The sequence below is a fragment of the Poecile atricapillus genome, chromosome 5 (assembly GCF_030490865.1).
Source record: "Poecile atricapillus isolate bPoeAtr1 chromosome 5, bPoeAtr1.hap1, whole genome shotgun sequence".
Lineage (NCBI taxonomy): Eukaryota > Metazoa > Chordata > Aves > Passeriformes > Paridae > Poecile > Poecile atricapillus.
Window position 1 is genome coordinate 22,915,564 of NC_081253.1, and position 13,360 is coordinate 22,928,923.

General features: G+C 37.9%; 1 protein-coding gene across 1 annotated transcript in view; it reads right to left on the reverse strand.

Annotated features, from left to right (window-relative positions):
* TTN (titin) overlaps window positions 1-13,360 on the reverse strand; it is a 240,302-nt gene that overhangs the window by 74,391 nt on the left and 152,551 nt on the right. The window contains exons 178-206 of the mRNA XM_058840325.1: window positions 13,003-13,269; window positions 12,633-12,911; window positions 12,133-12,541; window positions 11,905-12,029; window positions 11,543-11,809; window positions 10,662-10,931; window positions 10,171-10,473; window positions 9,746-10,048; window positions 9,204-9,391; window positions 9,007-9,121; window positions 8,156-8,440; window positions 7,719-7,870; window positions 7,414-7,561; window positions 7,129-7,306; window positions 6,917-7,038; window positions 6,531-6,818; window positions 6,141-6,437; window positions 5,840-6,026; window positions 5,176-5,291; window positions 4,785-5,084; window positions 4,236-4,535; window positions 4,044-4,149; window positions 2,886-3,082; window positions 2,492-2,797; window positions 2,100-2,378; window positions 1,394-1,693; window positions 987-1,289; window positions 518-889; window positions 118-420 (exon numbers count right to left, since the gene is read on the reverse strand). Of these exons, the coding sequence (XP_058696308.1) occupies window positions 118-420; window positions 518-889; window positions 987-1,289; window positions 1,394-1,693; window positions 2,100-2,378; window positions 2,492-2,797; window positions 2,886-3,082; window positions 4,044-4,149; window positions 4,236-4,535; window positions 4,785-5,084; window positions 5,176-5,291; window positions 5,840-6,026; window positions 6,141-6,437; window positions 6,531-6,818; window positions 6,917-7,038; window positions 7,129-7,306; window positions 7,414-7,561; window positions 7,719-7,870; window positions 8,156-8,440; window positions 9,007-9,121; window positions 9,204-9,391; window positions 9,746-10,048; window positions 10,171-10,473; window positions 10,662-10,931; window positions 11,543-11,809; window positions 11,905-12,029; window positions 12,133-12,541; window positions 12,633-12,911; window positions 13,003-13,269 (7,065 nt within the window). The remainder of the gene's footprint in view (window positions 1-117; window positions 421-517; window positions 890-986; window positions 1,290-1,393; window positions 1,694-2,099; window positions 2,379-2,491; window positions 2,798-2,885; window positions 3,083-4,043; window positions 4,150-4,235; window positions 4,536-4,784; window positions 5,085-5,175; window positions 5,292-5,839; window positions 6,027-6,140; window positions 6,438-6,530; window positions 6,819-6,916; window positions 7,039-7,128; window positions 7,307-7,413; window positions 7,562-7,718; window positions 7,871-8,155; window positions 8,441-9,006; window positions 9,122-9,203; window positions 9,392-9,745; window positions 10,049-10,170; window positions 10,474-10,661; window positions 10,932-11,542; window positions 11,810-11,904; window positions 12,030-12,132; window positions 12,542-12,632; window positions 12,912-13,002; window positions 13,270-13,360) is intronic.

The following is a 13,360-nucleotide window of genomic DNA, read 5'->3' on the forward strand; positions in this document are numbered from 1 at the left end:
CATAGCTTAAGCTTCTTCTGGGAAACATCCATATAGATAAAGCTGAGTTTTCTAACAGTCTGTTATAGTTTAACACTTCGTTTTCTGAGAAGGTTGTTTTTCAAAATTAAAACTTACAGAAAGGATCTTTAGCTGTCATTGGTTTTGAAACACATGGTGGTCCTGCTCCAACTCTATTTTCAGCAAATACACGGAATAGATATTCTTTTCCTTCAATCAGTTTTGTTACATGGAATTTGCAATGCCTGAGTGTTGAACTGACAGTGACCCAGCCCATATCAGCTTTTGTATTGTCTTTCTTTTCCAGTACATAGTTTAGGATTTCACTTCCACCATCATCAAGGGGAGGCTCCCACTTGCAAATGACAGAATTTTTCCTCAAATCTTCAAACACAAAGTTGACTGGTGGCCCAGGTGTATCTGTCAGTAAACCAAGAAAAATAATGAGTAATCAACTTTTGTGCTTTTTACCCAATGTTCTGAACAACTAGGTGTTTTGAGAATATTCTTTACATACCCAACACATTGACTTCACATGAGGCTTTTGCAACTCCATGATCATTTTCTACTTTAATTGTAAAGGTGCCATGGTCAGCTCTAATGGAGTCACGAACTGATAGTATGGACTCTCCTTCCTTGTGGTTGTCAACACTCATACGTTCTGGCAGGGAAAGCTGGAAAGGTTTCTCTTCTTCAGCTTCACCCTTCTTCTTCTTAGGTGCTGTTACTCTCTTTTTGATATCCTCTGGTCTGACAACTTCATCATTCCTCAACCAAGTGATAGATGGATAGGGTGACCCTGAAATATGTGCCTCAAGTATGATCTCATCACCTCTCTTCACCTCAAGGCCAGACTGTAGGTTTGCAGCAAGGAAGACTTTTGGAGCCTCTGTAATAACAAAGAATGAGAAATGGAGCATAGAATCTTTCAGTGTGTCTGAGGATGTATGCCAATTAATAAAAATGATCTAATGAGAGATTCATACCAATAGGATCCACAGCTTTCACAAAAGGAGTAATCCGAGAAGGCTCACTGATGCCGGCAGCATTCTCAGCACGAACACGGAATTGATACTCATTTCCTTCCTCAAGGCCTTTCACTGTGTAAGTCAGTAAGGGTACCAGATAGTCATTGCATCTCTGCCACCTCTCTTTGCCCTTGGCAAGCTTTTCTATTATATAGCCCATAATCTTGCTTCCACCATCAAACAGGGGTGGTTTCCATGTAAGAGTTACTGATTTGGATGTGGGATTATGGACTTCAAGGTCTACAGGCGGATCCGGGGGCTCTGTGTAAGAGTAGATCAAAAGAGGGATCATATGAGAAAGGAGAGTATGAAGATTTTATTTAAAATTCAATTTTTAAAATGATTTAATAGAAAGGCAAACTTACGTTTTGGGTCTTCAGCAATGATCGGGTTTCTTAGTTCAAGATAATCACCCCCTCCAATCTTATTGACAGCTTTAACACGGAAGTAATATTCACAGTTTGGGATAAGATCTTTGACTTGCCATGAAAGCTTATTTTCACCAGACATGACTGGGATGTATGTTTTACGACCTGCTTCCCTGCGTTCCAGAACATAATGCAAAATAGGAGTACCACCATCAAAGTCTGGAGGCTCCCAGGATACTTTGCAAGAATTCTTAGTTATGTCGCTTGCCTTAATGTCTTTACACTGTCCAGGTGGACCTGTTTTAAATAACAATGAAAAAATTAGTCAACTAAATAGATGTGAAAGTATTCTTATAAATATGAAATTATATTTAATTTCTTTGCAGAAAGCAAAGACCACAAATGTGGACTACACATCATGTATATGAATTTATATTCCCAAATGTGAAAATTAGTCAGAATTCTTAAAACATTTTTATATTTATATGCTAACTATTCAAAATAATTGGGCTTTGAGCAGTCACTGAATAGTTAAAGCAACTTGAGGTAAAGTGTTTTTTCGTGGGACTTCATAACATCAATGCTTGTAGGGCAATCTACATGTGTTTGAGTTGAAGTGATTTGCCTTTCTAGTCCTTTCTTCTGGCAGCTGCAGAGCCCAACTGAAGATAAGTATACTTCTCAAACGGAAGAAGGTAGTTACCTATGACTTTGACATTGACTGAACCAGTTGTTGATGCCAGCTTGTTCTCCAGTGTGATAGTATAAACACCAGCATCAGCATGAACACTGTCTATCACTTCGAGCAATGCAGAGGTGTAGTCACTCTTCATTGTTGTTCTGTCACCAGCTTTCAACTCTTTGCCATCTTTGTGCCATGTTATAGTTGGAGATGGAACAGCTCTGAAGGGTACAGGGATACTTAGTTTCTGTCCTTTAACAACAACAATGTCACGAGTTTGCAGATCAATGGTTGGATTACCTGTAAAAGTAAGTATAATGTTATTAGAAAGTTGCCAAACACTATTCCGTTTTTCAGTTATGCAGATCTAAAAAAAAAAAAAAAAAAGAAAAGAAAAAGGGTTCAATTCTTACAGTCTGGGTCCTTGGCAACAACTTTTTCTGAGATGTCTGATGGCTCACTAGCTCCAACAGCATTGACAGCTCTGACTCTCAGCACATATTCTTTGTCTGGAACAACACCCTCATCCACTTTACATTTTAGATCTTTAATTGGACGAGAATTGATTCGCATCCATTTTTCTGTTCCTGCTTCACACATCTCAACATTGTATCCAATAATGGGACTTCCACCATTTTTCTCAGGAGGTTTCCATGCAATGCAAATGTGCTTTCGGCCTGCATCTGTGACATGTAAATCCTGAGGAGGTGAAGGAGGACCTGCAGAAATGGGAAAGTATTGTGTGATTTTCCTCCCAGAACGGTACACTGCTTCTAAAAGTCATACACACTGTATTATTCTACTTACTTGTTGGATCTTCAATATGAACGAGGTCAGTGGGTTCACTGGGATGACCACATCCAGCTTCATTTTCTGCACGAACCTGGAACTGCACATCTGTACCTTCAATGACATCTGTCACTCTATAATTGCAATCTGGACCAGCTGTCTTCCCAGCTTTTACCCAGCGAGTAGCTAGCTTTTCTTTCTTTTCAATAACATATCTGAAAAGATTAGGGAAAATACTGTGAGGCACTTGAAATAGGAACACTTCAGACTTCTTGGTCAAGAAAATAGATAAAAAGAGTTTAGAATAGTTTAGACAATGGAAAAGTAAAGAGAATCATGGACAATAGATTCAATGAACTTTCTTCACAAATTAGCCACTTAGTCCTAGTAGGTGTCAGCACCTAGTAGGGCTGACATCAATGACAGACCCAGGTCTGAAAGTCAATTCTTGAACTTCATTCTGTGTTTTAGAACTGAACTGAACCGTGTTTTCAGGTTGTAGGGAGATGCAGAGGCAAAAGAACCTCTGAGCAATACTTGTATCTTTGCTAATTTGGATCTCAATGGTCAGTTCATTCAGAATATTTGTAAATATTATTTACTCGACTGTCAAAATTCGGCTTAGGACAGGCTATGGCAAAGTAATGCAAATTGAATGACTTCTGTTTCTTCAGGCAGATCCCTGTAGTTGTCTTTTGGTTTAAGATGTGCTTTCTGTGATTGGGAAGGAGTAAAACAGTCTGAAAAGTGTTATAAAGAAGAAAATGAACAGAAAAGAGGTAAGTCTTCATTTTAGCTGAGTGTATGCGGTTTGAATGACAAACTCAGGCAGAAGGAAAATGCAACCATATTTCTTGCTAGATGATTTTAAGTGCCTACTATTCTGCAGGAACTGGAGACTATGGTCACATTATTTTACTTTTTTTACACAGTTCCTTATGCTGTTTTGAGGGTGTTGAGACACATTCACTGTTCATGCACGTTAGGTACTTTATTTGCATCATTTCTACATTTTAAAATCAAGCCCGTCATTGCTTTGACCACATGGCTTTTCTTACATGCATTCACATATTTTTAATAAAAAATGTGTCAATTTAAAATTTAACTGTTTTGAGAGGAACATCTTCATTTTTTAAAAGATCTATAGGAGCCTACACAAAATTAAAATGACCTTACCTTTGAATTGGTCTGCCACCATCATTCTTCGGCGGTTCCCATTTCAAATCAACATGGCCTTTTTTCACTTCAACTATTGTAAGGGCATATGGAGGCCCAGGGGTTGCTAAGATTAAAAAAAAGGCACACATTAGAAGACTGAATTCATGACATGCGAGCTACTGATCACTCGGTAAGCGAATCAAAACTTACTGAAAGTATCTTTAGCAAGCACTGAGTCTTCAATTTCACAGTAGTCACTCTGTCCAATGGCATTTTCAGCAGCCACACGGAAGACATACAAAGAGCCTTCAGTCAGTGGGCTCACTGTGTACTTGGTATCTTTCACTGTTGTATCAACTGTCTGCCAACCTTTCCGCCTTACATCTCTTTTTTCAACAATGTAATTGGTGATTGGGGAACCCCCATCTTTTTCTGGTACTGTCCACTTAAGATCTGCTGTATTTTTAGTAATATTAATAACTTCAAGCCATCGAGGTGGTGAAGGAGGATCTGCAAAATAGGAAAAAAAAAGTTAAACCAGGATGCTGCAATTCCCGTGGAAGATCTTGGAAGACAAGGAATATGCTGAAAGATTAAAACTTTATATTTCCTGAACTGAAGCAGGGCAGATTTTAGTATTTGTAAGCCTTCCAAGAGTTCATTTAGTACCGACAAAGACAGGCAGACATGGGGTTTTTTAAAAGTCAGAGAGATATAGCATGTACTTGCAGTAGCAGCAGACTCTGAAACAGTACTCACAGAGCCTCTCCTTGCACAGCACGGGGTCACTGGGCTCACTGGGCTCACTCTCGCCAGCCTTGTTCACAGCTCTTACACGGAATGAATATTCTTGTTTCTCCATAAGATCTTTGAGGAAGTGTTCAGTCGTGGGAACTCCTTCAGCCACTCTCACCCATTCGTCTGTTCCAGTCTTTAACAGCTCAATGACATAAGATTCAATTTTTGCCCCTCCATCATGCTCTGGCTTTGTCCAGTTCAGAGTAAGGAATGTCTTGCCAATATCTTTCACAGTTGGTTTTCCAGGAGGCCATGGTGGATCTAGACAAGAGTTCAGTATTAATTATGCCATTGAAAACAATATTTTTGTTCTTGTTGCTAAATTAAACCATGAAAAATGTGCTTATTGTACCGATTGGATCTTTCACTAAGATTGGCTCTGTTTCCTTGCTTGGTTTTCCAGGTCCTGCAAGATTCTCTGCCAAGACACGGAACTTATATTTCTTCTTATTCGTAAGACCTTTGACTCTGGAAAGAAAAATTAAGTTTGATTAAACAATACCTAGGCATTAATTAATTTCCAAAACATTATTCTCTCCACTCTTCATACTACAGATTACTTGGAAAATCTGAAAATATCCAAATTACTGCTACTGACGTCAACACATTGTCTGCCCTAAAATGGTACACCATGATAAAAATGAATATTTTGAGAACCATCTTGGATTTTTGCATGTTCCATGGTTTTTAATTAACTAGAGCATCAGGAGAAAAAAACCTAAGGATTTTGGTAAACTGATACTTGAGATGACCATGTCTGCCATTTTAGGATACCTTATGAATAAGCATAGAAATTATTAGGCATGACATTTAAAAGGAAAAAAAAGATGAATAATTCTTCTGTAAAATATCCCTTGTTCAAATTCATTTAAAAAGTAAGCTACGAGGGGTTGGTAGTTGGATCAAAACTTATGGAAACAAGGAAAAAATAAGAACAATGTAATACTTATTTTAAAAGCTAGTTACATTTTTATGTCTCTGTGACATATTTCGCCCTAAACTGACTGCAGTCTTACTTGAATGTTGTATCTTTCACTGGCATTTTGTTGCATTTTATCCATTTATCCTGCTCAGGATCATATCTTTCAACCCAGTAGCCAGTTATGGGGCTGCCACCATCTTCATCTGGTTCATTCCATGTTAAAGTGACTGAATCTTTAGTGACCTCTGTAGGCTTGAGACCTGTTGGAGGGCCTGGTGGATCTGTATAAATTATTTAAAAAAACAAACAAACAAAAACCAAAACCATCAGACAGGGTTTTTTTTTCTTTCCTGTTAAAATACTGTAATAATTTATCATTAATTTGATTAACTAACCAAATGAATATTTAGCAATGATGGGGCTACACTGTGCTGGCTCCCCAACACCATACATGTTTTCAGCACTGACTCGAAACACGTATTCTTTATGAGGAGTTAAATTGGCTGCTCTGAATTTTGTATCTTTAATAGTTGATGACAACTTGTCCCATATTTCACTGTCTGTAGCTCTTTTCTCAAGGACGTAGTTGGTAATTTTAGAGCCCCCATCATCTCGTGGAGGATTCCAGGTTAGAAGGCAGGATTCGTTTGTGATTTCTGATACATCAAACGCAGCTGGTGGACCAGGTTTATCTGTAGAGGACAAGATGTGAATATTATTTTTCTGCTTGCATACCTTGGTACATTACTAATGATTTATGTAAATAACATAAAGTACATGCATACCAAGAACATTAACTTCAACAACAGCAGTAGCACGTCCACTGGAATTTACAGCTTCTATAATATAGGTTCCACTGTCACTCCTCTTGCTGTCTGTAATAGTGACTGTAGAATGATTAGGTTGGCTTTCAATGGTGATTCTGTTGTCAGGTCTCAAAATTTTGTCAGCCTTGGTCCAAGTAATCTGGGGCTCAGGCTTTCCAGTCACTTTAGCTGGCAGCTCAATTTTGGTTCCAGCTTTCACAGTAAGTCCAGCAAGAAGCTTCACATCTAAGAAAATTTCTGGAGCCTCTGGTTTAGGAGAGAATGAAAATGTTGTTAGATAAACAGTATTTCAGAGACTGGTAGAAATAAAGCAGCTATGGCAATTTAGCAAGTGAAGTAGTTACCTTTTGCATCAATGGCCTGAATATCATCTGTTGGCTTACTTGGCCTACTTGCTCCCATTCTGTTCAAAGCCTTAACCCGATAAGCATACCACTCTCCTTCCTTGAGCTTTGTTACTTCCATTCTGTCAAAAACAAAAAAAATTCAAATATTTAGAGTGGTGAAGACGGCAGAGTTAGTTAAGAGGATATATCTACTGTGTTGATTTACTTACTTTGTTTCAATAACAGGCTCCCCACATATCTCCCACTTGTCTGTGCCACGTTGGGATTTTTCTACCAGATAACCCTTAATGCGTGCACCACCATCATATTTAGGAGGCTCCCATGTTAGGAAGATTCCTTTTGATGTTGGATTTCTCCATTTAACATTTTCTGGTGGGTCAGGCACCGCTATTAAAAATTAAAAACATATGGAGTATTAGAAACCAGTCTAAGGAAAATATATTATTTTTATATCTTATTTTGAAGGAAATCAGCAAAATTTCAAATATGCTTACTTGCTGGTATCGACATATTTACAGGTTCATCAATATATGCAGGTTCTCCAGGGCCACATTTATTGCATGCAAAAACCCTAAATAAATATTCTTTCCCTTGGATGAGGTCAGGTACAGTGAACTCTTGGTCAACAATATGATCCACAACCTAAAGAGAAGAAAGGTTACAATGTAATTGGAATGAAGTCCAATGAATTTTTAAAATTTATTTCCAAAGAGCGATTACAAAAATGAGACACATATCTCAGTAGCACAAGTGAAAATAATACAGCAATAGAAACTTAAATGAGAAAGAATGAACTTACTTTGCTCCACGTTTTCCGGCTTACTTCACGTTTTTCAATTATATAGCCGGTAACTGGGCTTCCACCATCATCTTCTGGAGGTTCCCATGCGAGCTGCACTGTACTCTTGAGTACTTCTAAAACATTGAGCTCTCTTGGTGCACTTGGACAAGCTAGAAGTCACAGAAATTGCATTATTTTGTAATTGGTGTTTGATAGATGATCTCTATGTAATGTATTTACCAGAAAATTTAGTCTTATTAAATCATTCCTCTTTAAAGAGCAAAGCTACACTTTGAAAACTAGAAAAGAGGTTTTTTTGAGGAGGGATTTCTAGTTTTTAGCTATATTTTAATAAACTTGGTTGGATGTTGTAAGATTATACATTATTAACCTAATTAGATTTTTGCAAGACAAATATGGAATGTTATTGCTAAAACATATACATGTTCACTTACCAATGACATTAACATTAATTTCTCCTGAAACAGATGACACAGGGTTTTCTAATGTTAAGTAATAAATTCCCTTGTCTGGGCGCTCACTCGGAGTAATTACAAGTTCTGCAAAGGAGGCAGTGGTCTTCATTTTCACACGATCACCCTCTTCTAAGACCTGGTCACCAAAAGACCATGTGGCAGTTGGCACAGGGTACCCAGTGATGGGAACACGGATCTTGATTGGCTCTGGTACAATAACTTCCAGTCCATCCTTAAATGCACTCAGGTCCATTGTAGGTTCAACTGGAAAAAATGGAATGTGGGTTCAATAAATTATTTTAAACACAGCTAATGATAATTGCATTGAGAGGCTGATTCTGACTGCATCTCAGCCTGCAGGTCTAGCTTGCTGCATCTCAGCCTGTCTAGACCTAGATTTGCCTTATGACTCCCTACCTCTCCTGGCTAAATGTTTCGTGTTTTTTAAAAAATATGTGAGATGGTAAGAGAGATTAGTATTACAAAGTATGACATCCAATTTACCTTTTAATGTAAAAACTTTGCATTCTTTAATATATTTTTTTAGGTATCTTCTCTGCCTGTTTTTCCTTCTGTTACCTCTTACTTTCCACAGAGGTAGGTCAGGAGACAAAAGGTCTTGCCTTGCTCTTCTGGCAACTTAACAGGCCTCTATCTCATAGTACAGATAATTATCTGCAGAATTCATAATGGAGGAAAAATAGCTCATGATCTCAAATGTCTAAGGTGTGCCAGTTATCTGGTGAAAAATATACATATTACCCACAAGATGCACTTTAATTGTGTGCCTTATGTGATGAATGGTTTTTGAGAAATAGAATGTGGCTTACCAAAAGTATCATCTGCAGTTAATGGCCCAATAGCCTCTGCTGGATCAGACACACCAGCTGCATTTTCTGCTGAGACTCTGTAGTAATAACTGGATCCTTGTTTCAATCCAGTTACCTAAAATGCACAAACAATCATTTACTACCTCATATCAAAGATGATCTATGCATTTCACCTGTTGATGAAGGGAACATTTTACCTTAAAAGTAAGAGCAGGTACTAGTTTTGGGTTACAACGAATCCACTTGTCTGTTCCTTCCTCTTGCCTTTCAATAATATAGCCTAAGATTGGACTTCCTCCATCTTCAAGAGGGGGTTCCCATGTGAGCTGAACTGATGACTTAGTTTGATCTGAATGCTCAAGGTTAATGGGAGGACTTGGTCTCTCTGAAAAAAATTTGAGACAAACAGATTCATGCAACTGATAAAGGAGCATGGTTCCGCAAATTAACTGCTTCTGTCTTATGGTACAGTTTTTAAAGCCTTTGCACAGTTTTTTCTAAACTCATTTTTTAAACTGAGGTTGCATCCTAACTTCAGAGAAAAAATATTTGCAGTTCTTACTAGACCAAGTGGTAGCAAGGTACTCCTGCTATGTTTGAAGGAGAAAAATAGGGAAAATATACTGTACACAGTATTTGCAGCACACACATTCATGAACTGAACTTTCCTGCACACATAGCATCCAAAATGCTCCTGTCTCATAATGCAATCATAATTATACATACTTTGCATACTCACCAATTGGGTCCATGATTTTTACTGCACGTGTAGCAGGACTTGGTTTGCCAACTCCAACCATGTTTTGAGCTCTTACTCTGAAGAAATATTCTTCATTTTCCACAACATCGGTCAGGACAGCTGTCAGTTCGTCAGGTCCTGTGGTCATAGTTGGCTCCCATCTGATGGTAGCTCTGTTACGTAGTTCAATAACGTAGCCAGTAATCGGGGATCCTCCATCATCCTCAGGTGGTTCCCAGCTAAGTGTGGCTCCAAACCTGTTCACATCAGTAACTTCTACATTTTGAGGAGGACCAGGAACATCTGCATTTTATTTTAGGAGGAAAAAGGAAAAAGAAGTTATGTAGGTTTTATCTATTGTTAGAATTTGTACTGCTTTTTTTACACAGCCATCAAACACTGAGTTTCTCATAACTTCAGCTCACCAAATTTGCTCTTAGCTTCCACAGGCGTGTCTGTTTCCACTGGCTCACCAGTGCCCACTCTGTTGCGTGCACTAACACGGAAGAGGTACTCAACTCCTCCTTTCTGAAGCCCAGTAACAGTGTATTCACAGTTTTCAGCACGATCTGTGACCACGATCCAGGTCTTACGCTTGATATCACGTCTTTCAACGACATAGCCTATGATTTTACTTCCACCATCACTTTCTGGTTCTTGCCATGCGAGACCAACTTCACCGTCATAAATTTCAGTGACTTCCAAGTTTCTAACTGGACCTGGAACATCTGTTAAAGACATAACAACACTTCAGCATCTGTTTTTTCCCCTCTGGCTTGAGAAGAGGAGTCTGAGGGGAGACCTCAATATAATCTACATCTTTCCCATGAGGGGAAGCAGAGGGCTTCCCCCTCAAAAAAGGCTTTTTACTCTGTGAAATAGTGGTAAGCAAGGTTTTAATAATATGAGTACTTACCAATGACTTCGACATTGATGAATGCTTCTGCCTGGCCATGCTTGTTTCGAAGCACAACCTTGTACCTTCCTTTATCTGATTTCTTTGCTTCATAAATTTTGAAGGTAGTGCAGTCAGTTGTTGTATCAACAGTTGTTGTGGGAAGACTTTCCCCTGCTTTCAACCATTCAGCTTCTGCTCTTGGGTAGGCATCATATGGGACAGTCATAGTTAAAGGTTTCCCAACATCAACCACAAGGTTTTGATCACCAGTCTTGATTTTAGGTGCAGCTAAAAAAGATGAATGTGAAAAGTCAGTACTAGCACACACACATATAAAAAAATGATATATTTGTGCAATCAGCAAAGAAGCTAACACAGAAAAGTAAAAGGAGCTGCTGTGTAAACACTAAGAAAATCCTTCATGTACTTGTTGGACAGCTCCAGAGAAAGAAATACAGGCTGGTTGGTATGTACTATGTCCTGCTATAAAATCAGCAAAGAAGGAGTTGCTTTTTTGAGAACTAATTTAATTATTCTGTAAAATAGAAAAATTATGAATTATAATATGACTTAAATGAATAGGCCAAATAATTTCCTTTTTTTTTTATTAGTGACTTAATTAAAAGCTTAAATCTTAAATCTTAAGTATACACATTGAAAAGTGACATGTTTTCCTCAACAGCTGGATCAGCATGGTATAACAAAAAATGTTTGTTGTTTAAATTCATATTCATACAGTTTTACAGACTTGTTAAACAAACTTCAAATAGTTTAACACTTTTCTCAGGCAGATTGTGTATTCATTTTAGCCCAACTCTTAGAAAGAGCAAAAATCAATTTAGTTAAAATAAATTCACTAATTAAGATTTTAGGAAAGAAGCACAAAGCAAGCAACTTACCAGCTAATTCAAGTTTAGCTCTAGCTTCCTTATCTTTGGCGATAAATCTGTATTCCCCTTGGTCACGGGGCTTTATGTCACACACCTGCAGCCTGTGGACCTTTCCTTCACTCATCATCTGATGTTTGTCACCTTGGATGATAATCATGTTGTTTCTCAACCACTTGACCTCCACACCATCTTTGTTCAATTCAGCCATGAAGATGACATCTGCACCAGGAGCTTCATAAATATCTTGTGGTGGTCGAATAATCTCAACAGGGATTTCTGAAATAAATGTTAATTTATTTGGTGTTATTTGTTTATTGTTTCTACTATTATTAAACAATGTAGAAACAAATCCCATCCAATTTTACACATACCTTCAACAAAAAGTCTTGCCCTAGATCTCCTGTCATCCACTCCACAGGAATATTCACACTCATCATCTAGTCTACAGTCTTTTATGATTAATCTGTGCAGATTTCCATCTTTTTCAAACTGGTATCTTTATAGGGGAGAAAAATAAGCAGTATTTTAGTTTCCAGACAAAGCAATAAAGTAAAACAAGCATGTTTAGCACATTGAGAAGCACAATAAAATGTACATACTTTTTGCCTTCTTTGATTTCTCTTCCATTTCTGTACCATTTTACACTGACTTTCTCTTTGGAAAGCTGGCATGTAAAGACGGCATCATCAAATTCAGTGACAGTCTGGTCCTGAAGATGTTCAGTGAAATCTGCTGGTGCTTCAGTGATGAGAAGCTCTGCAACTGATTTGTCTTGTCCAGCAGTAACAGTGTATTCACCTTCATCTACAAATCCACAGTCTTTAATGATCAAGGAGTGCTTGAATTTATCAATTTTGTACAAAATGCGCCTGTCAAATGTGATCTCTTCTCCATTCTTTGTCCATTTGAGAGTTGCATTAAGGCGATTAACTTTGCACCAGAATGTGACGGTTTTCTTTTCCATGGTCTCAATGTCTTCAAGGGGCTCAACAATTCTGAGATCCTCCTCTGTTATGACAAAAAGGCAAACATTTTTAGATCCTCATATGAAATTGAATGTAAATAATGAAAAAAATTCAGTGTAGTGCAAGTTACTTACCTAAAACTTTCAAGGCAGCAGAGCTTTTAACGTGTTCACCTCTCTGGTTTGTCAGTGAGATGGTGTAGGTAGCCTGATCTTTCAACTCTGCATCTCTGATTCTGAGAGTGTAGACTACACCCTTCTGAACAATAATGTACTTTGCACTATCAAAAATCGCTTCATCATCTTTGAACCACTTCTCTTTGGCACCTTCTTTATTGACTTCACAGTTGAAGATAATTTCTTGACACTCATTAACTTCTTGGTCCTTAAGAGGAGTTACAATCTTGAGTTTTTCTGAAATTGAGAAAACAGAAGAAATAGGACATCATGTAGTATAAAAAATGCAACAAAACAAGCCCATACACGTTGATAAAATAAAGCTTACCAATCACTTCTAGATGTGCTGTAGCTTTAGCTTCACCAACCATGACAGTATACATTCCTCTATCTCCTAGAACAGAGTCTTTAACCACAAGAGTTCTCTTTTTGCCGTCTGAAATGATGTCGTACTTATCACCAGACTCCAGAACTACGCCATCCCTCAGCCACTGCACTGTAATGGCTTCTTTGGATACTGAACAGACAAATTCAGCTTTTTCTCCTTCAAGCACCTCAAGGTTTTGTGGTCTGGTAAGAAATTCTGCTGCAAGTTCTGAAAGAAAACATTTTTTTAGATATATATTATTTTTTACTTGTGAATAGAATAAACCAAATTGTGTATTATTACTGATTTTTTAATGTTT